This window comes from Mauremys mutica, chromosome 23, assembly GCF_020497125.1.
Source record: "Mauremys mutica isolate MM-2020 ecotype Southern chromosome 23, ASM2049712v1, whole genome shotgun sequence".
Classification (NCBI taxonomy): Eukaryota; Metazoa; Chordata; order Testudines; family Geoemydidae; genus Mauremys; species Mauremys mutica.
The window spans coordinates 4,557,197-4,584,166 of NC_059094.1; the positions used below are offsets into that span (position 1 = coordinate 4,557,197).

A 26,970-nucleotide genomic window follows, 5' to 3' on the forward strand; every position below is an offset into this window, starting at 1 on the left:
GCCGTTTTCCCGGCCTGGTGGCTGAGGTGGGGGCACCACAGGCAGAGCAGGGCTCAGGGGCAGAGGGCAGGCACGGGCTCTGCAGCAGGGCAGGCAGCTTGGCACGGCCCGAGCTGGCAGCCAGACCCAGCTCTCACTGCCCACCCCAGGGCCCAGCCCGGGCTCCCCGCCCGTGACTGGCCCCGCCCCCTCGCCGAGAGCTTCCCCTACAGGGAGGAGCGCGGCTGACTCTGAATCCGTGGAGCTCACCGCGCAGGCGCGTCTGCTCTGCGACGCGCGTGCGCTCGCGGCACGCCGGCCTCATGCGCTCACTTCACTGCCAAGCCGGCTCGAGCCCGCGCGCACACCTGCCTCGCGCCGCCGCCGCTGGGCCCAGCGGGCACGGTGAGAGCGAGGGGCAGGACGGGACCATGGCGGCAGCTGGCTGGGAAAACGGGCGGGCGGAACCATGCGGCTAGGCGGGGGGGGGCAGCCGCGGGGCTGAGGAGGGGGTCGGGCCGGGCGGGGTGCGGCCATGGGGTGTCTCTTGCAGGGCCCGCCCGCCCGCGGCAGGGGGACCCCGCAGGCACTGACAGCTCCGGGCCGGGGAAGGGCGGGCTGCGGCCCAGCTGGGGGCGGGGCTAAGAGAGGGCCCGCCCTAAGGTGTGTTGGCGGCGTGGCGCGGGCTGGGGTCGCTGGGGGAGGGGAGGGGTGTCTCGTTGCCCCAAAGCCCCGTGGCCGTGACCGCCCCCCCTCAGCCCGCTGGGTGCTAGCCCCGGCCCCCTCAGCAGAGTGCCTGGGTCTCTGGATTGCCAGCTCCCGGGGGCAGGGGGTCACTGTACAGCGCCTAGCACAATGGGCTCTGCCCGTGGTAATGCAGCAGGGCATGTGCCAGAGGGCTAGACATTGCAGTGCCCCAGGAGCTGCAGTTCCCTTACTCCTCCCAGGCATAAGAGCCTCTGTTCCAGCCCCAGCTGCAGTGTCTACACAGCAAGATTAGGTGCGCTAGCCTGAGCCCTGCAACCCCCGGCTGGCAAGCTCCTTCCCAGATGCAGTGTAGATATCAGGCTCTGCCTAATTTCCTCAGCCATTTAAATATGGACTCTGTTGCTCTTTTACTCTGCTCCTGTAGCATGGGGGGGACTTCACTTAACTGGAGCAGCAAGACTTCCATGACACACAGCATCTGGTAGTGAAGCATACAGTTTGAAAAGGACTAGACATAGTTTATTGATAGTCCAGTAGACATCAGTGCACCTCTTCTGTTTGTGAATACTTGTTTTGAACATATTCACAGAGCAGAGATTTTAATCTTCCTATACTTTTCTTATTGTTCCACAAATATTTTCAGAGAACATTCTTCTTTCGGTTTGGCCATATGTTTTTGTCCACTTAAATTGACAGAGGATCTTGCTGTCTAACAAAGAATATTTTCTTTTCTAGGTCCTTAGACAAATGAAGTACATTCTAGTCACAGGCGGTGTCATCTCAGGGATTGGGAAAGGGATCATTGCAAGCAGCATTGGGACAATCCTGAAATCATGTGGGTTACATGTCACTTCCATTAAAATTGACCCATATATTAACATTGATGCAGGGACCTTCTCTCCTTATGAGCATGGTAAGCTGAACTCTGCATTCATAAAAATCCTCTAATTTAATTTTTTATGGTCCTAAGGCTTTTGTGGGGAGTGGGGAAATATTTTGATATAAACAACTTATTCTGTACACTCTTACACCTTCTCCAGGATGAAGGTTTGAAATTAGCAAAGGCTCATTCTCATGCATCAGTGACAAGCCCATCAGTGATTTCAGGTGAAAGTTGTGTATTGTCAGTTAGCTCCTTTTTGTTGCAGATGTAGGACCTGACTACTTGCCTAGTGGGGGCCCAAACCTTTTTATCTGCATTAGAAGGAAATAAAAAACTGTTTTTGAGTGAGAGGGAAAAGAGAGAGAGGAATAGCTAGAGAAAGTGGATAAGACAATGTTGGTGAGGATTTGTGATCTTTAAACAAACATCTCTTAGAAAGGTGTACTGAGGACTGTTTGCCTCTAAAGGGAGTCCTCTTCTATATTTTCTTTAAAGCCTTTGTAATGTGCAGATTCACCTTGAGAGTATATAGAACAAATATTGATACTAGTAATTTCCATTAAAAAATGACTATGCTGAACTTGTAAATATTTCCTTACAGATTTGTTGGATTGATGTTAAGGGTTAGAATACATTTCAGGGAAAGTCTGATCTCAGGGGCTTTACTTCAGTTTTATGTCCTCATAAATAAGCTCAGAATCTTGTCTGTTATACACAGGCTGTGCAGTGATTTATTCTTTAACATGTTAATCCTATTCCACTTTCTAATCTATGAGGTATTTATTTTTATTAGCTGTTCTTTTTAAAATGTTTAATTGTATAAAATAAACTATTTCATCGAGAAGCTGTCTTGTTACACTGGACTCTTTCAGTTGTCTCAGAAAAACAACTTGCTTGCGTGTACTTTGTCTAGCTGACTCTGTTTTTGCATCTTACCATTTGCTGCAGGAGAGGTGTTTGTGCTGGATGATGGAGGGGAGGTAGACCTGGATTTGGGCAATTATGAACGCTTCCTTGATATCCGTCTCACCAAGGACAATAATCTGACCACTGGGAAAATCTATCAATACGTCATCAACAAGGAGAGGAAGGGAGATTACCTGGGCAAAACTGTCCAAGGTGATGCAATGCTTCGCTTTATCTTCTGTAGATATAAACCTAAATGTGCCCCTTTCTTGAGTATTTCTACATCTCTCTCGTCTCATTTGAGTTACAGAAAGGACACTGAATAGTTCTTTGGACTGGTCTACACTTGAAAGTTGTACTGCAATACCTATATCAGTCAGTGGTGTGACATTTTAACCAATATAGTTATACTGGTACAAGTCCTAGTGTGGGTGCAGTTACACTGGTATAGCGGTGCCTTATACTAGCATAGTATTGGTCTGTGCCAATATGGAAATAGCTATACCAAAATGAAGCAGCAAAGAATCCTGTGGCACCTTATAGACTAACAGACGTTTTGCAGCATGAGCTTTCGTGGGTGAATACCCACTTCTTCGGATGCAAGCAGTGGAAATTTCCAGGGGCAGGTGTGTATATATAAGCAAGCAAGAAGCAAGCTAGAGATAATGAAACACCGTTATGCTGATATAACTGCCCACATTAGTGGTGTTGCTTTAACTGTATCACTTTAGTTAAAGCAGGACAACTTTCTAGTGTAAACAAACCCAAAGTGTCAATCTAATATTCTAGGACCATCGTGGCTACAACTGCACAGCATACAAATAATCTCATTTTCAGGCCAGTATCTTGTGGATCATGTACATCTTGTGGCTGATTTAAGGTGGGCCACTGCTTTTTTATAACTCATTAAATAATACGGTAGGACACAGTCTAGTAACATTTAAAGCTGCCTTCCTGCTCTTGTGATTCAGAATGGAAGCTGCATTCTCTGTGGACTGAGTTGCACTTTTTTTTTTAAACACGTCATCTTTGTCTGCTTGCATAAAACTCCTTTCACAGACAGTTAAAATAACGAAACTCTCCAGGCTCTGCATATAATATAGTTTGTATTAGAGGCTTTCAACTGAAAAACATCAGTCTCAGTTGTCTGAGATGTGGAGTGGGACTACATCTCCTCATTTGAAAGGTCATGGCTAGGAATTACCACTTATTAAAAGGAATGCTTTGATTAAAAAGACATAACAACATTAGATGTGAATGAGAAGCAATGGCCAGTTAATCTCAATTTGCTACACAATGAGTTTTAGACTGCAGTTTATGTAGACTGTGGTTTTAACCTTTGTCTCTATTTCTCTTCTAGTTGTCCCCCACATCACAGATGCTATCCAGGAGTGGGTAATGAGGCAGGCACAAATTCCTGTGGATGAAGATGGCATGGAACCCCAAGTGTGTGTGATTGAGGTTTGTAGGATTTCCCTCCTTAGTCTTGATTCTCATGCAGAGTAAATTGAACTGTGCACTGGCAGTTAAACCTTGTAGAGAATGGGGGGTTTTTTTGTTAAAATTTTTTTCATCTTATTAATTGGGACAATTCAAAAAGAACAAACCCCCATTTTGTGTGCATGTCAATGTGGCGTTCTAGCAGGGTGGTACTTTGGATTTCTTGTTGCCTAGGGCTTTGGAGCTCAATTTCAGCACAGAGTTAATATGCCTGGACTCCAGGGTAATAAGGCATGTGAACCAAATGTCCTTGCATATCAATCCCTAGAGCAGGGGTCAGCAACCTTTCAGAAGTGGTGTGCCTAGTCTTTGTTTAATCACTCTAATTTAAGGTTTTGCGTGCCAGTAATACATTAATGTTTTTAGAAGGTCTCTTTCTATAAGTGTATATTATATAACTAAACTATTGTATATAAAGTAAATAAGGTTTTTAATTTTAAATGAAGCTTCTTAAATATTTTAAATTAAAATGCAGAGCCCCTCGGACTGGTGGCCAGGACCTGGGCAGCGTGAGTGCCACTGAAAATCAGCTCACGTGCCGCCTTCGGCACGCGTGCTATAGGTTGTCGACCCCTGCCCTAGAGCAACATTGGCCTTGTGGGAAGCTGCTTTTCTTCTGCAATCCAAACTGTCATAAGAAGAGGGTGTTAAGGGGTTAAAATAATGGTTGGATAGAAGGAAGAGTGTGGAGTCCCAAGGATCCTCTCTTGGCCAGCTTTGCTTACACTGCATGTGGCCACGTACAGTTGTCTGAGAGGAACAGAAAAATGCCATGGAACACATCATCCAATACCCATCATCTCATTGAAGGAAACCATATGCCCAGCAAAAATCCTGCTGCTGTTTCTTCAGAGAGTCCACACAATGACAATAATATTGGCTGTGCAGTAGGCTGTTTTCCTTTTTTTTTTTTTTCTTAAATCAAGTGACGAGACCAGAAATATACTGGTCAGTATCAGTTATGAGAAGTTTGGTGCTATTCTAAATGGTCTTCTTTTGTTTAGCTTGGTGGAACAGTGGGAGATATAGAAAGTATGCCCTTCATCGAGGCTTTCCGCCAGTTCCAGTTCAAAGCTAAAAGAGAGAACTTCTGTAATATTCATGTCAGTCTAGTTCCCCAGGTAAGTCCATGGAAAGCTGTGATGGCCAGGGATTTTTTTATAATTAGGGTTTATTTTATAAATGTGTTTAGAGATGTTGTATAGATACACACATACTGAAAGATATCTGTGTAGCGTGTGTTTGTCGTGCAAACCATAAGTGTGTACATAAGGAAAGAATTCAGAACATGTAGAGACATAGCTCTTCACAACTAGCCTACAATACCTATATCCTCCCAAAGGTACTGTTGTGTGCCTAGCAAATAGTTGGGAATTTCAGCAAATGTAAAGTTCTGTATTTCTTTTATATTGCACAATTTTGGAATATTTATTTCTGTTGTCTTTCATAACTGAGTGCACTCTGGGAGCCTAGTGTCCCATTTCCTGCATGTTGAGCAGCCATTTACACTTCTGTAAAGTGATTGTAAAATGCTATCAATCAGAGTAGATACCATTTTCACCCAATTTGTGCTGGTATAGACTACATAAGGTACAACAGAACAGAGAATTGAGTTCTATGTTTGTTAGTACCCTTTTAACAGCCTCTCTTTACATGTCTTCTTATAGATTCTGTGTTATCTCAGACTTACAAAATAAATCAGATAACTTCTCAAACTTTAAAACAGTAATTTCCAGGATATTCTCTCAGGCAGTCCCTGAAGTGTGTGGGGTTTTTTTTGTTTGTTTGTTTGTTTTTTGTTTTTTGAGTGGTTTTAGTTACAAAGTTGAATAGTTCTGCTGTAATGTACATTTTAAATTTGATTAAACTGTCTCCCTCAGTAAGAGGGTTTTAATTAACACTGTAACCTTGCGTAGACTCTCAGATTTGAGTGTCCTTTAATTCATGATGATCTGACAGAGAAGTTTCCTGGGGACCATAGCAGCTTTAAAAAGGAATCTAAAGTTAGCTAAGAAACGCTATTCTGAGACTGTGCAGAAACTGAAATCATTGATGCAAATGAGAATCAAATATACAAGGCAAAATGTTGTTGATAGACTCCGTACAAAAGAAACGCTAAATCAATGTATGCCAAATGGATAAGGAAAGAAATTGTGGGTGCTAAAATGAAGATTAAAAGCTAAATTAAAACCTAGTCGTAGTCACTAGTAATTTATTTTATAATCTCCACAGCATAATCCCAAAGCAAGTTGGTGGTGCAAATATCTGCACAAATTCCCCTGTTTTGAAGTTGCTGTACAATCCTCTTAACTCTGAAGCTCAACAGTGACAGTTAATGTTGACGCTAACTATTTCACTGGTGAGACAAGGTAGGTGAGATCTTTTACTGGACCAACTTCTATTGGTGAGAGAAACAAGCTTTCGAGCTTACGCAGAAGAAGCTCTGTGTAACCTCAAAAGCTTGTCTCTCTCTCACCAACAGAAGTTGGTCCAGTAAAAGAGATTACCTCACCCACCTTGTCTCTCTCATATCCTGGGATCAACACTGCTACAATACCACTGGTGATCATTTTAGCAGAAACATCTACCTGATGTGATTATCCAGCACTATTGGATGTAGATGAGGTACAGCAGGCCAACTAATCTGCTAAATGTTCCTGGGGGTGGGGAACAACTAACTCAGGCCCCCTTCTCTCACTTTTCCCCACTCCAGGCACTCAAAGAGTAAAATGTTATTCCGTACAGGGAGCATGCACAGGTACCTTGAGCTTCTATCCAGCTAAAGTCTTCATGTTTTCCCTCTCCCTTCCCCAATACCCTGCAGTCCCTCTGGGTCTGTGTGTGATTAAATTGGCAGTGAAATGAGGGAAAGACTATCATAAATTCAGGGTTCCTGACCCATAATTAAAACAATATGATGCATAGAGCCTGAAGGCTTGAATGACTATTGAACTCCTCATATGCACATCTAGACATTAGTTCAATAATATATTTTGGTCTTCTTTGACTACTAGCCAAGTTCTACAGGAGAGCAGAAAACAAAACCTACCCAGAATAGTGTTCGTGAACTCAGAGGACTTGGTCTCTCACCAGACTTGGTAAGTTTTGCTGTATTGCATTCATTTGGAAAGTGTGGGGCTAGCATCCTTCAGCAACCTTTCCTGATCTAAATTGGACTTGGGATGATATGATGCTGCTGTATACCAGTGGTGGTACAGAAGTAATAAACTATAGTAACAAATAATCCATTATAGGAACTTGGTATAGAAACTGTTTTTAGTGACCAGTCAGATTAATGCCTGAGTGCTGCTGTTCTGCTTCACAACCTTGATATCGCTGCTTTCTCTGCTAGATTGTGTGCAGATGCTCCACTCCGCTGGACACCTCCGTAAAGGAGAAGATCTCTATGTTCTGTCATGTAGAACCAGAACAGGTAAAAAAATGCTGTACTTTCTCCCTTTCCCTATAACCAGTATTTCTGCCATTTGTCAGATGCTGAGGGCAACATTTTGTTTGATGCCTAGAGCTCCTCTGTGTTAGCTGTGCATTTTTTATAGCCTAAAAATCTACATGTTTGTCTTCTCTCCAGTTCTTAAATACATGTGTCTCTCATTTGTCAATTCCTCTCTGTGTAAGCCTGATACCTGGCTGAACAGGCAGAAGTACACTAGGTACAATAAACCTCTTACAATTGTTAAATCGGATTGCACAGATTTCTCTTATTTCCCAATGGCTATTCTTAAGACCTGTTAACCTTCCAAATTCCTTCTGCATTTAGGAAAGACTATGCAGTACCTTGAGTAATGGGATTTGTGAGTGTGTTTTGCACACTGCTCCTTGTACAAATATGCTGTCTAATGGTCATACTTGGGCATGGCTCCTATCTGCCTGTTCACATTAGTGACAGATTGCACAAGAAGAGATTATCCAGGGAAATGTAATGCTATCTGCAACACATTTATTTTTCACTCCAGAGTGTGATGTCTTTCATATACAAGAAAATCCTTGTTAAATGATAGGCAATCATTATTTGTCAATAGATAAATCATTGAGTATGAACAAAAGATGAAGCTAGACCAGTAAGTGTTTTGTAGACTAAAGGGGATAGCACTTTAAAGTATCACTTTATGAAATCCTCATGGGGAACCATATTTGTCTCTCAATTGTTCCAGATTAAGATAGCTCACTTTTAAAAATAGTTTTCTAAATTCTAGCACTGCAAAGTCAAGCAGAGTCTTACTGGTTCATGCATTGTCCCCAGTTCTGCATTTGGATCTTGGCTAAAAATTCTGTTGCTGTGTAAACTAGAATAAAATCTAGCTGCAGGGCAGATAGAAGTAAAATGTATTGAATTTTCAGTAAAGTGACTAGGTGCCATTTTTTTATACTCTCCTTTTGAACCATAATCACACTTTAATGCTAAATGCTATTTACTATATAAGGAGAAATAATTGCTGCTTAATTCTTTCTGTGGAGAACTGAATTCAGCTTCCATTTGAATCCAGGAGGAAGCAGGACTTTTAAAATTGGAATGGCATGTTTTGTGAGTTTTTAAGTGCAGTCTTATTCCCAGTGGACAGGTGTCACAGGTCAAATCACTTCACTGGAAACACAAAGAGTTGAATGGACTAGAGATATTGAAATAACCCTCCTTCTCAGCTCTACAGAATGGTTTGGCTAATCTTAAATTAACTATTTTTTTAAAACATTTTTTGTAAATTTAGTGGTGGTGAAAGTTGTCAAATTCTCTTGACAACAGTACAAGTTTCTCTGAGCCCTGCATACATGCCTCAGTCTTGGTCTGGAGAGATCAGTTATTACTGGTTTATATTACAGTAGTACCTAGAGGCAACAGTCAGAAAATGGCTCAATTGTACTGGGCACTGCACAATCCTAAAATAAGTCCCTACCCCAAAGAGCTTGTGATATCAGTTCAAGACCAGATGCAATTGTGCAAAACAAACAGGGAGCATGGGAGGGAGTTCAACCTCTATGGCCCATTCAGTCAGTGGTCTCTCTACTGAAACAGCCAAGGATGAGGACAGCCAAGTTGTGTTGGGTGTTCTGTAAAGTGCACACTTAGTCACTGGGAACTGGCTTACAATGTCATGTATTATTTTAAAGAGTGGATCTTACCTTACGATAGTCTTGAGATTTGTTTCCCTGTGCATTCAAGTGGGAGCAGGATTTGCTCATTCCTACTTCATACCATTAGTTGCACATTTCATGAGGCGCCATCAGCAAACAGTAGCTGCCGTGGCTAGACCATTCATTTAGGAAGAATGTTCTTATAAGCTGTTTGAATTCAAAATCAGTTTTTGTTCATTTTGAGTAACTGTGTGTTAAATGATCACGCAGTTGTCTTCTGGAGGCAGAAGGAAGTAGTAGTGTCCAGTTGTCATCTGATGTTCTGCTAGGATCATTTGTAGATACATATGGATATGTTTTAATGACCCTCACTTTTTATGAACAGGTCATTTGTGTTCATGATGTCTCCTCCATCTACCGGGTTCCTCTACTACTAGAGGAGCAGGGAGTTGTTGATTACTTCCGCCATAGGCTTGACCTTCCCATCGAGAAGCAGCCCAGGAGGATGCTCATGAAGTGGAAGGAGATGGCTGACAGGTGGGCTCCTCCATCGAGAATAGTTTGGAATTGGATCGTGCCCTGGCTTTCACTGGTCAGCTGGGGAATGGTTCCCCAGAAGGCCTGTGTTGTTTCAAATTCCCCCAAAACTCCATGTCTGTTTTCACAACAATACATTTTATTTTTAGATAGTTAACTATTAAAAACAACAACAACACAGAGAACTAAGATACTGTTGGGCAGTTTATTTACTGAGTTCCTTAGAGCTGTATCCTCTGCCTGTAATCTGGTACTACTTCAAAACATGTCTAAAATAATGTAAAGGGGAACAGGAATGTGTGCTTTAGGATTTTTCCTTTTTATTCTGAACAGGCCAGCCTTACTAGAACTTACTGATGCATGTTTAGGAGTCATCGGAGGCATTTCAACAACATCATCATCATTTCTTTATTTCACTTCTAATCCAGCAAAGCAGCTGTCTCTTGATGTGTCTTCTGCCTTGGACTCCCTGGCACATATTGGTACCCCTGTGGAGAGCAGGGTAACACACATCCCGCCATTAGGGAAACGATGAAATCAGGGTTTAGTCAACATTCAGGCATGTACTGAAGCTTTCAACATTGTATGTTCCATGGGGTATAAGTAGGGCCCTACCAAATTCACGGTCCATTTTGGTCAATTTCATGGTCATAGGATTTTAAAAATCATAAATTTCATGATTTCAACTATTTAAATCTGAAATTTCACGGTGTTGTAATTTTAGGGGTCCTGACCCATAAAGGAGTTACGGGGGGGGGGGGTCGCAAGGTCATTGTAGGGGAAGTTGGGGTACTTCTGTCCTTACTTGTGTGCTGCTGCTGGTGGTGGCACTGCCTTCATAGCTGGGCACCTGGAGAGCAGCGGCTGCTGGCCAGGAGCCCAGCTCTGAAGGCAGAGCTGCCGCCAGCAGCAGCGCAGAAGTAAGGATGGCAAGGTATGGTATTCCCACCTTTACTTCTGCGCTGCTGCTGGCGGGACGCTGCCTTCAGAGCTGGGTGCCTGGCCAACAGTCGCCGCTCTCCAGACGCCGAGCTCTGAAGGCAACACAGAAGTAAGGGTGGCAATACTGCGACCCCCCCAAAATAACTTTGACCCCCTGCAACTCCCTTTTGGGTCAGGACCCACAATTTGAAAAACGCTGGTCTCCCCTGTGAAATCTATATAGTATAGGGTAAAAGCACATAAAAGACCAGACTTCACAGGGGGAGACCAGATTTTTACGGTGTGTGACGCATTTTTCATGGCCATGAATTTGGTAGGGCCTAGGTATAAGAAAATGGTATGTTTCAGAAACTTTTAAATGAACAAACCTTGATTTACCTTTACCATACAGACTCATCCCTGCTTCACTGCAGCTAATAGAGGCCACTGATGCAATCCGTTTTGCATGTGTCTGGCTGAGAAATGAGTGACCTTGCAGAACTACTTTGTAAAGCTAGTGGAGAAAAACAGCTAAACGAACTCAAATTTTCACGGGTGTATTTAAGATTCAGCAGCTTCTAGTACGGTGGTTGAGGGTAATCATAAAAATGTAGGACTGGAAGGAACCTCGAGAGGTCATCTAGTCCAGTCCCCAGCACTGAGGCAGGGCTAAGTATCATCTAAACCAACCTGACAGGTGTTTCTCTTACTTTGTTCTTTAAAACCTCGAGTGACAGAGACTCCACAACCTCCCTAGGTAATCTATTCTAGTGCTTAACTACCCTGACAGTTAGGAAGCTTTTTCCTAACTTAAATCTCTTGCTGCAATTTAAGCTCGTTACTTGTTGTCCTGTCCTCACCGGATAAGGAGAACAATTTTTCACCCTCCTCCTTATAGCAACCTTTGAAGTACTTGAAGACTGTTAGCATGTCCTCCCCCAGTCTTCTCTTCTCCAGACTAAACAAACCCAGTTTTTTTCAGTATTTCTTCATAGGTCATGTTTTCTAGACCTTTAGTCATTTTGTTGCTCTCCTCTGAACTTTTTCCAATTTGTTCATATCATTCCCAAAGTGTGGTGCCCAGAACTGGACACAGTGCTCCACTTGAGATCATATCAATGCTGAGTAGAGTGGAAAAATTACTATTTGTGTGTTGCTTACAACACTCCTGCTAATACATCCCAGAATGATGTTTTCTTTTTTTGCAACAGTATTACATTGTTGACTCATTTAGTTTGGGATCCACTATAACCGCCAGATCCTTTTCTGCATTACTCCTTCCTATATAGTCATTTCCCATTTCGTAGTTGTGCAATTGATTATTCCTTCCTTCATTTGTCCATACTGAATTTCATCTGATTTATTTCAGACCATTTCTGCAGTTTGTCAATATCGTATTGAATTCTAATCCTGTCTTCCAAAGCGCTTGCAGTCCCCTCCCAGCTTGGTATCATCTGCAGACTTTATAAGTACACTCTCTATGCCATTATCTAAATCACTGATGAAGATATTGAATAGAACTGGACCCAGGACAGACCCCTGTGGGACTTCACTCCATGTGCCCTTCTAGTTTGATGTGAACCACTGATAACTACTCTCTCAATATGGTTTGCCAACAGTGGTGCACACACCTTATAGTAGGTTCATCTAGGCTATATTCCCCTAGTTTGCTTATGAAAAAGCCATGTGAAAGAATATCAAAAGCCGTAAAGTCAAGGTATGTCACATCTACTGCTGCTTCCTGTCCAAATGGCTTGCTACCCTGTCAAAGAATTGCATATCAAATCAACCTAATGTTTTATTCTTGACAAATCCATGTTGACAGTTATTTATCACCTTAATGTCTTCTAGGTGGTTTCAAATTGATCATTTGATTATTTGCTCCATTATCTTTCTGGGTACCGAATTTAAGCGGACCGTGTCTAATTCCTTGGGTTGTCAAGGTTCCCATTTTCATAGATCAGTACTATATTTGCCCTTTTCCAGTCCTCTGGGATCTTTCCTGTCCTCATTGGGTTCTCAAAGATAATTGCTAATGACTCAGATCTCTTCAGCTCCTTTAGTATTCTGATGCTCTAGAATTCTAATATGTTCTAATCACCTGGATGGTGAAAACTAAATTAAATATGACTGTACAATATAAATATGCTTACAAAGGCAAAGCAAAGTATACATAGTGGTGTTATGGATACTAATGTGGCTAGTGATGTATGTTTAGTGCACTGACAGTTTATTGCAGCATTGTACCAAAGTTGGGCTGCCTTTCAATATTCCCTTTACTATTTATGGGTGTTGCTGTTAAAGGCGAAACAAAAAGGCGTCTGAGTGTCCAGAATGGAAGGATTGGAGGGATTCAGATTGACAAGAGTTGTGCTCTCCAAGTTACAATAACTTGGGTCAGTATTTTCAAAGCAGGGTGCCTGAAGTTAGGCACTTACAGGCATATTTTGGAACCTCAGTAAGTGGCCCAATTTCAGAAGTGCTGAGTACCTGCGTCTTTCATTGACTTCACTGTGAGTGTGAATGATCAGGATCAGGCCCAGAGAGTCCTGTGGCTTTCCAGATCCTGCAAACAAGAATGTAACATCTTGCACTGCCAGGCTCTTGAAATCTGCACTCCTATGGGATTTAGAAGACTTTCTTTTCCCTCAGCCAATGGAATGGACTGAGTTAATATTCACAGAGGACAGTACTGTGCAAGATAAACAAAACTGACTATGCTTTCCTCTAACTTGTATTTAATAAATTTGATACCTGTTTTGGATGTAGTACAACTAAGCTCATCAAAAACAAAGCAAAACAAAACTAAAACCTACCAAAATAATTGGAAATAAAGGTAAGAAATTATTTGTTCTCCCAAACCATTCTTCTCTGTGGCTACTTAGCAGAATTTTTCTTTCCTTTATCAAATAGTGGAAGTCCCCAGATTACTGTCATTCATTCAGGATAACTGTTTAAAGGCCAGACTTTTAAAAGTAGTCAGCGGCCAGGCTTTCAAGTGGCCAGCTCCCATTAGGACAGATTTTAAAAAGTGCTCAGTACCCGTCAATTCCCATTAACAATGAACAAGCCCTGTATTTTGGTTTTGTGTTTCTAGATATGACCGTTTGCTAGAGACATGCTCCATTGCACTTGTTGGCAAATACACCAAGTTCTCAGATTCCTATGCTTCTGTCATTAAAGCTTTGGAACACTCTGCACTGGCCATCAACCACAAACTTGAGATAAAGGTATGCTCTTTTTTTCCCCCTTCTCAGCTGGAGTAGTATTTGTGTCTTAACCAGATTGTTCTTGCTTACAGTTTTGCACACATCTAGGATACACCTCACAGTTTTCAGAATGATTCAGCAGCCGGGAATATTATAACTCATTCCCCTTGGATTACAGCGTCCAAACATATGTTACATGCATACAACTTAATAGCAAACCAACCTCCCGCTTTCAGAACAGGATCTATATAATACATGTGCACTGTCTGGTTTTTTTAGGTGTTCAGTGTTGAGCCTGAGTGGTGGTGTTGGGAAGGCCAGCGTTCATTTTGAATTTCCTCTAGCCATTACTATAACCAGTTCTTTGTAGGGTAGTCTGACTTAACTTGGTGGCACTGTCAAGCTTCATGGTACTCTGCCCTAGTATTCCACTGTGATCTTGACACCAGCTGGAAACTGACTGTCTCTGTAAGCCTCTTGGAACATATCTGAACTTCATGAACAGTCTTGGAGTACTGAAATGTCTGCCATCTTTCATCTGAAACTTTAAAGAAAAAATTCTTTAAACCATGTTGCCTCTAAATATGTAGTAGTACCCAAGAGGTGTGTAGCACCACTGTTTGTAATAGGACTAGTGAAGTATGTCTTGTGCACTGGCACTTAATGCCGTATTGTACAGAGGCTGGGCTGCCTTCCATCATTTCTCTTCTCTGATTATTGATAGGATTTGCTTGTAACAGTAGTCTGTCATTGAGGACTCTCCGGCTTATGGGCACAGGATTCTAAGTGCTGCAGGGGACCCCTGCGCGAAGGCATTACACAGGGGCTTAAAGAATATTTAAGAAAGAGAAGAGAAAAGTGAAACTCCCCAAAGTCAGGAGATGCTAAGGATAAGAGTGCCTGCAGAACTGTAACTCTTTTTCATATGTGCCATCATAATACAGTCTAACTGTTCTCCTGGATGCCTGCCACATTCAGTGTGCAAATTGAACATGCTGTTAAGGAGACTGTTTGAATTTTTTTTCCTCGTTATTGTAAGTGTGGCTCTGTGGCCCATATGCTGCATGCAGTCTAAAACCTATGGACCTCAGCCTTACTTAGCCACTCAGGCCTTATCAGTCACCATCCAACCTGCTCAGTGAGGTAGAGAGACCTCCTGAAAGCGGGGTGTCTGTACATGTAACTAAAGACTGTAGTGATTATGAACAAGAAGCTATATTGCCTAGCAGGTGGAAAATCAGACCAAGCAAACCACTAGTAAATGTACAATAAGAAACAAGCCTGTGTTGGCAGGGAGGGAGTCTCATACATCTAGGGTCAATGAAAACTAAACAGCAGGGTTTGGTATCGAGGGGAGGGGTCTTGTGCCAGTCTCTCTTTGTGTTTTATTCCTGGATTTCTTCCTAGTATATCGATTCTGCAGACTTGGAACCAGCTACTCTACAAGAAGAACCAGTCCGATACCACGAGGCCTGGCAGAAACTCTGTAGTGCTGAGTAAGCAGTTCATAACCATAGGCCTTTCCTCAAAGAGGATCTGACTTCCCTTGGTATTGCTGACATTTTCGAAGTGATTGTTCACAGTTGTACTCAAGGACCCTCCTCGCATTGTGCTGTGCACTGAGAGAGCCCCTGTCCTGCAGAGTTTACAATACAATTTTGCATAATTGTAACAAATAAATGGGGGAGGGAGGGACAGCAATAGCAATGTGATTACACAGACTAGCTATGTGTACAGCTGGCTGGTTTTGAGGAGGAGAAGGAGAAAGGGTGCGGGGCAGCAGGAGGCATGGGAAGGGCCACTGGGGAAAAAGTGGGATGAGGAAGGGTGGAGATTGAAGGGATGGCCAAAGCTGAGAGAGAAGGGTACAAATGTGGGATCAGAGTTTTTTCTTTTTTTGTAGGAAAGAGGGATGTTGGGGGAGGAAGGGAGAGACTAGGTTGCAGGGAAGAGGTGGTGTGAGCCACGTGAGCAGTGGCAGGTCATGACTAGTGATCAGTTATTTAGGGAAGCAGATATCCACTTCCTGCCATTGGTCAGTAATACAAAGAATCACCTGCAGAATCCTTGTATTTTTTGCGATTGCAGTTGGGACATGTTGTGCTACAGTTTAGTTGACTTGTCTCTAAGCAATAGACTGATTAACAGATATTTGTTGCGGAGCATGTATGCTATTCTACATACGTGGTCCTGCTCTTTCTGATCATGTGAAGAGCAGCAGTAATAACACCACCTAGCACTTACACTGCACACTTCATCTGTAGCTCTTAAATGAGGTCACTGTCCCCATTTTACAGATGGGGAAACTGAGGTATTGAGCAGGGAAGTGACTTTCCCAACAGCACCTACTAGGCCAGTAGCAGAGCTGGAAACAGAACCTAGATTTTTTTAAGTCCCAGTCAGTGCTCAGTCTACTAGACCACACTGCCTCTTGTGTTACAGCCCATATTATATTTGTCTGTCCAAAGAGATTTATTACATAGAAACTAGACTTTTTTTTATAAATGTTGCTCTGACAAGTGTTTGCCTACAAAATCCTTCAGCTCTCACATAGACATCTTAAAATTGGGAGACAGGACTGGAAGGGACCTCTTGGGTCAACAAGTCCAGTCCCCTGCTATCATAGGCAATCTTGTCATTTAATCCCATTCATCAGATTATTTTAGTACAGATATTCCTTGTCATTTATAAGCACCTTAAGGCTTTTCACTACTGTGCATGCAGTTATATTCAAAGAAATCTTGGTAGTAAAATGAATTGGTCAGGTCTTGTAACTCCAAGGTCTTAAAGCAGAAGAGCTGCAATACTTGTTTGGAGGGTATAGAAAACTGCAAGTCTCGTGTAGCTGGATCTTTTTTTTCTTTTTCCCCTTCCCTTGTACAGTGGAGTCCTGGTTCCAGGTGGGTTTGGCGTTCGAGGAACAGAAGGGAAAATTCAAGCTATTTCCTGGGCAAGAAAACAGAAAAAGCCCTTGTTAGGTGAGAAATAGAACGTATCCGATAATATGAAGCAAGGAACCAACAGGTGTACATCCAAAATTTGAATCCCACCCTAGCCCTCTGATCAGAGACATCTCTATTGTGGATCAATCAAGCTTTAGACTGTTATGTGCTAATGCTTTCTTAACCCCATAGTGTTCTCTTGATGCAGGTGTTCGGTATATTATACTATAGCTAATGACTAACACTTAAAACTAACAGACCACCAAGGCAGCATTTAAAATGTTTAATATTCCCAAGGAAACTTGAATTTCTTCTGGGTGTGGTTGATTGTAATAATTTCCCCCATGATTTTATTCTTGGAATGCATGCATGTAATGAGAAAAGATAAGAGAAACTAACAGAGAGACCAGTATGGCACTCAACATTGTTCTTGATTCACAACTGTGTGTGAAAATAATATATATAATTTTTTTTTAAACTACTGTGTTCTGACTCCATATACTAAAGAAAGATACCTTACTCTCCAGTGCAGCCCTGGCATATAAATGACTGCTGCCAGTGTCTATCAAGAAGTTGTTAATATCTGTATCAAAGTAGCACATAGGGCCCAAAATGAGATGGGGACCCCATTGTGCTGGGCTTTACACTTAGCTGTCTGGGCAGAGACTCTTACTTACAATTGAATTAGACCATATGGACAAGTAATTTGAGAGAGGAAATATTATCCCCATTTTACAGATGGGCAGCTGAGACCCAGGGAGCAATTGAATTGTCCAAAGTCTCACAGGTAATCTGAGACAGAGGGAGGGAATGGATCCCAGGTCTGAGTCTGTCAGTGCCGTAGCCACAAGACATGCTTCCTCTATAAATCAGTATATTTCTGTGTGTTGTAGACTTCTATGCAGGTGCCAAAGTGCAGAGCTTTGCATTACTGCATGATCTGGGAGACCCTCACAGTTCACTACCCAGTGTCATTTTCATACTCTCTGCTCTTTCTACAGGAGTTTGCTTGGGGATGCAGCTTGCAGTTGTGGAGTTTGCGCGCAGTGTTCTCGGCTGGGAAGGTAATTGCAGTGATAACTAACTTTCTGAGTTCTGTTATTAATGGATTACTTGGTATGATGGCTGTAGCTACTCCCCATTCTTGGTGGGTAGGAGATAGATTTTTCCCCAAAAGCCATCTCCAAGAACCAGTCTTAAAGGAAAACTGTACCCACTTTGCTCAGTCCATCAAGCTGGAAGCTAGCCAGGTAGGAGATACTTGTCACCATAGATATAAATATACTAGAAAATACTGTAATCCAGTTTCAAGTCTGCTTGCTAATTAGAATTAAAATGTGAAACAGAAGGTTCAATTTCCAGAAAATAATCATTTCTTTTCCTGATGCTTAAGGCAAATTGGAAACTGGTTTACAGTATTTCATAATGGTCTCCCACACTGCTTCTGTCACAAATGATTTTGCTGTCCTCAGGAAGATGGCAGCTTCTACCTAGACTCAGAAGTACTTATCTAAGAAGTCTAATAAATACATCTGGGCTTGTTTGGTGTCTGGGACAGATTCTGCTCTCACAAGTGGTCCCTGCATAAGTTGGTACTGCTCACGAGTATGGGAGTGGGATTCATTTCTATCTTCCTCATGTTCAGTGTGTGACTTCTTGCTTCTAATCTAAGAATGTCATTTTACAGATGCCAATTCTACAGAATTTGACCCCAAAACTACTCATCCAGTGGTGAGTATGGTGTGATTCAAGTGTGGCTTGTTCTGACCCCGCTTCAAAGCTGGAAGTGTTCTCTGTGCGTAGATAAAGCCAAACAAACTTGTACTGAAATATCTGAAATTGGAATTTGCATCTCTTGATATCTTGGTGCTAGTCTGTGTATGGGCACTTCAATTTTGGAAGTAAATGTCCTTGCTTGGTTTACCTTAAGTCAATTTGTCGTCATTTTGACAGCGGGTTCACATGCTGTAGAATGTACAGACACTGAGGGGTTTTTTCCATCTATGCATTTTTATTAAACAAAGAACTTACTCCTGAGAGTTTTAAAGGGCAGTTTTCAGCATGGATGACTTCTACAGAGCAATCAACAAAATGTATAGTGGAATGGTGGATATGATCAAACAGAGAGAAAGTTAGTGGTGACAGTGCCAAATATTAACCTACCCAAACATTAGCATTTTCTTCTTGAGCCAACTGAATCTCTGTCCACTCAGAATTAGGGCTGCAAGTCCATAAAAATCTCAGCTAGATAAGCCAGACAATAACCTGAAGTATTGGGATTGTTTGTGACCTCAGCTACAATAATTTACAGTGCTTCTTTCTCTCAGACTCTGGAAAGGAGTATGTTTAAAATATCAAGTTTATAAGTTTAGCCTATCTCCTGAAGAAGTGAAGTTTTTTACCCACGAAAGCTTATGCCCAAATAAATCTGTTTAGTCTTTAAGGTGCCACCGGACTCCTGGTTATCTCCTATACTGAGACTGCCCCAAAATATCACCAAACCTACCAAATACAATTCTGCGTCTTCATTAAAAGAACATCTCAATTAAATGTCTGATGGTGCTGGGCCCCAGGAGTGGCTGCTTAAGACAGATTTCTGTTTGTCTTTCTTACGTTGTCCTATGGATGTTTGCATTTGAATCCTGTTTGGGGTTTGTTTTTTTTCCTTCTTCCTGTTTCAGTCATAGTTCACTGTTTTAATAATCTCCCCTAGGTCATAGACATGCCAGAACATAATCCTGGGCAAATGGGTGGGACCATGAGGCTTGGCAAAAGAAGAACCCTCTTCCAAACCAAGAACTCGATCATGAGTATGGGATTTTTTTTACTGCTATATCTTCTCGGTCCTTCTGGTGTCTGAAATGATTCATGAGAACACAGTGTGTCGAGTGGGACAGAAGTGAGATATAGAAAATTAGCCAGATCGTTTAATGCTTTAAAAAAAATGGCTAAGACTGTTGTCTGCTAGGCATTCCTTAGACATTCTGTGGTGGAAGTGAAACATCAGCCCTTGTACTGTGGAAGAAGTAGGTTCTGGTGGAAACCAGTCACTCTGGGCTAGATCCACAAAGGTCCTTAAGCCATAACTGTCACTTCAGGTGCCCCCGAGATACTCAGCTGCTGCCTTATGCTGTAGATGCCTGAATTCCGTATATGCCTACGTTTCTGCTGGTTGGGACCTTAGCTCACACCTGAGCCCTACCACCATTCTCAGGCAAGGCACTCCTCGCCTATTTCGCCTGTGGGACCTGATCCAGTAGGCGTGCTCAGAACACATTTGGGGGGGGGAGGGGAGGAACACATGTCTCTGTCCCATGGTACCGAAATAGCCCAGTGGCTCACCTAGGATGTGGAAGACCCAGGTTTGAATTCCTACTTTGCCTGATTTGCAACCTGACTCTCCCACATCCCCGGGAGGTGCTGTAACCACCAGACTATAGAATCCATTTCTCACCTTTTCTCTCTCAGGCCGGATGTATATTTAATTATTTATACAAAATGGAACAACTTCAGCAGGGGAGACTGAGAGAGACTCTCACCGAATAGCCTGGTGGCTAGGACAGTCACCTGGAATGTGAGAGACCTGGGTTCAAGTCCTTGCTCCAAAACCAGCAGAGTGGGGATTTGAAAACAGGTCTCCCAGATCACAGGTGAGTGTGCTAATCCCTCAGCTATTGGCAGCAATGGGGGGTCTGACCTGGCCAAGTGCCTGACTCCAGGATTTGAGTGCTGAGTGAAGACAGGTAACTGACTACCTCTGAAGGTGGGGCTTAGACCCTGCTCCTCCTCAGAGTTTTCTGTTGGCTAATTTAGGCAGCTCTCTGTTCAGCTTGCTGGTCTCTGAGAATCCCTTTCGTGGGTGCCTAGGCTCCGCAGAGTTAGGTACCTAATTCAGGTCTGTAAATTCCGCTAGGTGGCAGGATGCCTAGGAGTTAATGCTGGCTAATGCTCAATTGCAATGCCGCAGTGCAGATTGCATGACTTGTGGATACATAGGAGGAAGATGGTGGGGAAATAGGCTGGGGTTATAAATTAATTGGTTAAAGAGAAGTAGAAATATCATTAAGTGGAGTTTACCATGACTTTGGATGTAATTAAGGAGAAGGTAAAAGGTCCTCTCTTTCTGGGCAGGAAAACTGTATGGAGATCATGACTTCTTGGAAGAGAGACACAGACACAGATTTGAGGTATCAGTTGGTGTGTTCTGGGCTTTGTAAGCTTTCTCACTGAAGAGCATGAGCATGAGAGATCATGTGTACTTTGCTGCTTTTCCTCAGGTGAATCCAGAACTGAAATGCTGCTTTGAAGAGCAGGGCCTGAAATTCGTAGGCCAGGATGTGGAAGGAGAGCGAATGGAAGTGGTTGAGTTGGAAGGTGAGCACTTGAGTTGGTGTTGGGTGTTGGGAGTTGGTGTGTGTGTGTCAGGGAGAGAGTTTTTTGTCTGACATGGCAGCTTCTCTATGGGCTCAGAGCAAGATCTCAGTAGTGATGACTGTTAGGAGTTAGAGGACAGAGAAATACGAAAGACAGAGCAGAGAGGTGACTTCCCAGAGCGCAGAAGGAACCAAAGCTGGGGTTGGAACTCAGAGGTCCTGAGTTTGTCAGCTTGGCCGTGCAGCTCAGATCCTAATGATGTTCTCTAGACCAGCGGTTCTCAACCAGGGGCCTGGGGCCACAAACAGATTTCAGGGGATCTGCCCAAATAAACCAGAGAGCAGGGCTAGCGTTAGACTCATTGGGGCCGAGGGCAGAAAGCCGAATCCCAAGCCCTGCTGCCTAGGACTGAAGATGAAGTCCAAGCCCTTCCTCCCCAGGCTGAAGCTGAAGCCTGAGCAACTTAGCTTCATGGGACCCCCTGTGGCGTGGGACCCTGGGCAATTATTCTGCTTGCTACTCCCTAATACTGGTCCTGGCTTTTAATCTACTGGAAAAACTGTTGTGGCATGGGTGGGCTGTGAAATTTTTATAGCATGTTGGGGGAGCCTCAGAAGGAGAAAGGTTGAGAACATCTGCTCTAGACTGTCTGTCAGCAGCAGATGCCAGCTGTAAGATGTGAGGAGGTTATCCAGAAAGGCCCTCCAACATGAGATGTGGCAGCTCGGTGATCTTCTCAGACTCATTATTCAGAATTAACCTAACACGCTCTCCGCTTTTCTCTCTTCTCTTAGAGCACCCATTTTTTGTTGGTGTTCAGTATCACCCAGAGTTCCTATCCAGACCCATAAAGCCATCTCCCCCGTACTTTGGCCTCCTGCTGGCCTCTGCAGGGAGGCTCACACATTATCTACAGAAGGGCTGCAGGCTCTCACCCAGGTAGGTTTGAAATAGTATCCTAGTTCAGTGCCCAACTTTCCATAGTACAGAGCACTCTAAAGGGCCATGGCTGACTCTGTAACACTAGGGCTGGGGACTCCATGACCTGACAGGAATGGGGATCCCAGCATGTCTGGCACAAAGGCATCAAGTGCATACTTCCAACGTTCCTTCTTTCATCTCCTTCATCTTGGGCTAATCTGTGCTTTGAAGGCTCTAGCCTACATGGGGGGCTGTGGAGTCATTCTGCCCAACACAACCTTGGGAAGGTTTTACCTTTTAAGGGGGATCAGACCCTTGCAAAGAACAAGGGGTATGCGTAGACCCCTAAATTTAAACCATGTCATTGTGATTTAGCCTCATTCCCATAGAAACTGCAGACTTTAGTCTTAACATGCTTTGTTTGACACGTGTCCTACTGGGTTTTGCATGTCTCTCTCGGGAGAAATTCTTAACTTTTCATGCAGGGTTTCAGGTTTCAAAAAACTCTGTTCAGAAGTAAATAAAGGTCAAGCTCCCTGACATTCTGGTTGTGTAGTGCCTGGGGAGAGGCTGTGGTGGCTCCTGGAGGTCAGCCAGGCCACTGATGGCTGTTCCACAAAATTAAGCAAGAAAAAACATTAAATGGAATGATACCTGCCTTTAGAGACAAGAGCAGCAGAGTGTCATCTAGAACCTGCTACACTTACAGCCAGCTCCCTCTAACTCATGATGTACAGACTGACCTCTAAAGGGTCTGTGCTCACTATAAAACAACAAAGTCCTGTGGTGTAATCTCTGCTAGAGCTTCCCTTTCCTAAAGCTGTCTGACTTCTACAGGGACACCTACAGCGATAGAAGTGGCAGCAGCTCGCCTGACTCAGAGATCACAGAACTGAAGTTCCCATCAGTAAATCATGACTAATTCCTGGTAATGTTAAAACATGACGTCAGTCTCTTTCCTCCTTTATCTGTTCATTCCTTCCCTCCTGACATCTCAATTCTTCAAATCAGTCTGGAAAATACTGGCATGACATGAGTCAGCTTGCATGGCTCATGCATATATGCCAGCTGCGTTCTGAGTGATGCATGGTATTTTTGTGTCTGGAAACGCTGTTGCTAGTTCTGATCCCCTTTCTTAGCAAAGTGGGCACGCAGCAAAGTATAAAAAGGTGTGTAGGAGTTTTTTTTCTTTAAATAACAAATGTACTATGCACTCTCTTGAAATAAGAGACTCTTAATCAATTACTAGATTTAATTCTATAGAACCATTATCTGAGACATTACACCAAGTAGAGAGAGAAGCTGAGGATTTAAAAAGATGTTGTTTTGATAAGGAAACCTTTACCTTAGGAAAAAAAGTGGTATAGAAACATTTCACAAGGAAGGAAAAAAAGCCCTGTAATTAGCCTGCTTAGGCTGCGATCACATGTATTTATCTATAGGCTCATCTGCCTGTTTGCCTCTTATTTAAAGGCAGATAAGGTGTCTATCACTCTTTCAGCTGTTGTTCTGACTACAAGTTCCTGTGTCAAAACAATGAACCAGAATTTCAGAGGTGCTGAGCTCTCACAACTCAGATAGCTGCAGATGTTAGGCACCTGTGAAATCAGGTTTATTGTTATTACTAAAACCTCTGTTTTTTCTCATTTAAAAAGTCCTAAAATTCAAGCTTCTGCAGGAAAACAAAATTGTTGTAACTGGTTTTGTGAAGTCACTTTTTCTTCCTGGAGTTGGTGTCTGAATATGGTGTAGTTAGTTTCTTCATTGCTCCCAGCTATGACTTTCTATCTATCCTGTAGGTGTACTTGGTATTTTTCTAATAAATTAAGCAGAATTTGCATGTAGTATTTGCAAGAATGAGAGAGGATTTTTGTTTAAAGCCATAGGATCAGGATAGTTATTTTCCTCATAGTAGCTATCGTTTCAAAGGAACTGCAATGTAAAAGTGAAGAGTGTCAGAAAATTACCAGACTAATGTGCATAGGTCTCCCTAAAAAGGTTGTTGATGGCACTTGGAACAAATACTCTTTAAAACACTTCTCCCTCCATAAAGTTTTCTTGGTACCTTGAGTCACTAAAGAATCTCAGAAAGCCTGTGATATTACAGATACTGTGGATCGCATTGAGACATCTGGTGCTTGTGATGCCACGTTCTAGGAGTTCATCAATGGAAATACAAAGACTTCCCAGAGGCCGTTGTACTTATTTCCCTCACAGCCTGTTTAGTGGGGACATAAACCCAGATTTATGTGCTAAACTCAGTTGTCATTTTTTGCTTTAATAACTGGCCCAAGGAATCAGGATTTTGCTTCTTGGGATAAGATGTGATACTGCTTAGCCAAAGGGAGCAGATATCCTGATTTTATTCTTCAGCTCTGCAGTGTTTGTTTTCTAGTTTACTTTAGTGCTGTCTTATATAACAAGCTTGCTTTCAAAGGGGTAGATGATGCATTTCTTTTTTTAAATTGTCATAATGCCCCCTATAAGCTAGCAGGCATAATTATTCTGGGGACGAGGAGCCTAGTGAGGTAGGTACTACATGTTGTACTCCTATAGGGGTGGGAGGTGCAAGTACACTGACCGTCACACGACTGCAGGTGGAGCGGAATCCACTGTGCACTTCGGATCTGGTGCTCCTGTTCTTCAATAATTCCTATTCTTGCCCTTTCTCTATTTGTCCAGGTGGATCTTCACTAGAAGAGGAGCAGAGTCTGTTAGACTTTCTAGACTTCTTACAGCAGTAGCCTGAACGCTGTCAGCTATGGGCTTTCTTAAGTTATGTTTTTATAATTTTATGACAAAATCTTGTCCCTTTTTATTTTCTGAATTTTCGCTGTCTTTTGTTGAATGTTCCCCTCTGTCAATCCTTGTAACTCCCCGAGGAGCATTCGCCACGGCACATGCCGCTCTGGGCCTTCTCTGCAGCTATGACCATCTCTGAGAATCAAAGCAGAAAGTCAGGAGGCTAGATGCTGGAACAGACTCTAGTTTCACTGGAGAATCCAGTCGCACATGCTTCTTAATGCATGGTAATACTAGCATGAGTTTGTGTCTCAGACGCTTGGTATTTGGGCTGCTTTCTCCAAGCACCACATTTTGTCATAGAGTTGAACTTTTTGCAGAAGGTCAAATTTTTGGGGCTTTCTTTGCTCAACTCAAGAGCTGAGCTAGGAAAGGTGGGATGTCAGTTTATTGTGCTTTATGCAGCCTGTCTTTTTAAAACTACTCTTTAAAACTCTTTGGCACTGGTGGTTTTTGTGCTTTCAGTGCTAGCAATGAACTTATGACCAGGAAAAACTGGTTCCTGGAACAGAAGAGTTAATCTGTTCATGAACATGATCAACTCTAATCCTAACTGTGACATGTCACTCTGCAGGGATGTAATTAACTTGAGATCATGTAAAAATGCCACAATGTCAGGAAGCCCCATCTTTGCCTGAATGAGGCATAACTTTTAGCCCTTTAATGCCAGCATTTTCTGGTGCTGCTTCTTGGGCTGGGAAATCTTAACTCCTTGCATCAAGGGGGTGGTATAGAAAAGAACACGATGAACTGTTTTCAGATGCTGCCTTTAAAAGCTCTCATTGCTATTCACCTTGGATTGAAAAGTTCAAGGTGCTATATTTTTATTAACACTTTAAAGGGAAACTTTCCCTTGCCTCTTTGTCATGTCCATCTTCCTGAATGCAATAAAAAGTGCCATTGTCCTAAAAGTTGGGCTTAGCAACTTGCCTACAGTATTATTTGGCTTAGTCCTTAAATGTGTACTGCCCACTAATGATATTCTCAAAATTGCCAGAGATGAGGATGGGGTGGGTGAAATGGGGTGATTCCTTTTTGTTCTGCCTTTTTGCCACACTGTGAGAAACAGTTTGGTCTTCAGCAAGTTAGAAGAAAGGAAGCTAGTTTCTTTATTGTATTGTCATATGTCCTAAACCCTCTTCAGTTCATTAAAGTTTGGGCAAAGCTGTGCCTGTGTCTTGCCTGATTGAGTATGAACCCTTACATTGTCTGACTCTCAGACTTATTCAAAACTCTATTCTAACAGTGTGAAAACTCTTCTTAATACTGGGTCCTCATGACACTCGCAGCCCTCCAGGCGTTGTTCCTAAATAAACATTTTAAGAAATCTCCATTGTAAGGTTTCATTTTATTGAGAGGAATTTTGGTAAGAATTCCTGGAGTGGTTTGTATATGCCATTACTATTATAGGACAGTTGGGGTGTGTGTACATGCGCACACACAAAATAAAATCTGGTATCTATATATTGAAATAGACACGTGCTATAAAGTGACTAATTCTTTAGTATTGTGATCTCACTTTGTGTGTGTTTTCCTCTCTAATATTATTATTGGTTGAAAAATTAAACTTTTGGTCATAAAATGTCTAATAGATACCTCAGAGCCTACCATGTTTTTTTCCCTGGAGGTCAGGATAAAGGCCCAACGCAGTGTTGGGTGTAATATTTAAGTAACTCCTTCTCCACATAGCCTCAGATATGTTGGATTAGTTAGCAAGGGTAAGCCCCCTTTTTTTATGCTGGATGTATGTGGTACTAAAATGCACCTAGTGCAGCCTTACTGATACCATGGTGCCGAACTTCAGTTCAAGTGCACCATCATTATCAGCAGGTCCCAAATACTGGAATCAACACTTCTCTGTCCTCTGTGATTCTTTTTGTTTTGGATTTTCCCTATCTTTGCCTTTATTCTTCTTCCCATTGCATGGCTAGTCTCATCTACCTCAGCCTGGCTTATCTTTATGCTGCACCCCTTGAGTGCTGAGAACCTAACTCTGGTCCCAGTTCAAATCAACAGGAGTTGTCACTGGAATCGGGGACTAGGGCCTGGTTCTCAGGGTAATGAGTTTTCCTGATGAGGGTTGGACTCTTCTGGTCAGTTTCCCTTTTTAGTAGACTCCATGCATAAGATGCTCCAATACTGGAACACTCTTGCTTTCTCCATAGCTGCAGCTGGGCTGAAAGTAGCTAGTGATAACCAT

The 26,970-nt window shown here is 42.7% G+C and overlaps 2 protein-coding genes across 5 annotated transcripts in view; one reads left to right on the plus strand and one right to left on the minus strand.

The window, feature by feature from the left end:
* The first annotated feature begins 263 nt into the window (after positions 1-263).
* On the plus strand, positions 264-25,938 carry CTPS1 (CTP synthase 1). The gene is made up of 19 exons (XM_044997988.1): positions 264-384; positions 1,423-1,600; positions 2,519-2,689; positions 3,837-3,937; positions 4,981-5,097; positions 6,991-7,074; positions 7,329-7,409; positions 9,450-9,601; positions 13,620-13,752; positions 15,139-15,227; positions 16,615-16,709; positions 17,675-17,737; positions 18,361-18,404; positions 19,387-19,483; positions 20,805-20,860; positions 20,951-21,047; positions 21,842-21,986; positions 22,806-22,896; positions 24,651-25,938. Exons 2-18 carry the CDS (start codon positions 1,435-1,437, stop codon positions 22,888-22,890), a joined length of 1,776 nt encoding a protein of 591 aa, XP_044853923.1. The 5' UTR covers positions 264-384; positions 1,423-1,434; the 3' UTR covers positions 22,891-22,896; positions 24,651-25,938.
* The window catches only part of SLFNL1 (schlafen like 1), a 42,194-nt gene continuing 28,969 nt past the window's right edge, over positions 13,746-26,970 (minus strand). For 3 of the 4 annotated variants that reach the window (XM_044997989.1, XM_044997991.1, XR_006575111.1), the window contains exon 5: positions 16,156-16,677. In XM_044997989.1, coding sequence (XP_044853924.1) covers positions 16,671-16,677 — 7 coding nt within the window. In that variant the 3' untranslated portion in view covers positions 16,156-16,670. Of the gene's footprint in view, positions 14,276-16,155; positions 16,678-26,970 lie in introns of those variants that run through there. The other variant, XR_006575110.1, reaches the window with a different exon arrangement.

Excerpts from the sequence above, each read along its gene's own strand:
- CTPS1 (XM_044997988.1), top strand. The coding sequence starts at position 1,435 with ATGAAGTACATTCTAGTCACAGGCGGTGTCATCTCAGGGATTGGGAAA. Across the intron at positions 15,228-16,614 it reads CAGAAACTCTGTAGTGCTGA|TGGAGTCCTGGTTCCAGGTG; the intron begins GTAAGCAGTTCA and ends TCCCTTGTACAG. Across the intron at positions 19,484-20,804 it reads AACCAAGAACTCGATCATGA|GAAAACTGTATGGAGATCAT; the intron begins GTATGGGATTTT and ends CTTTCTGGGCAG.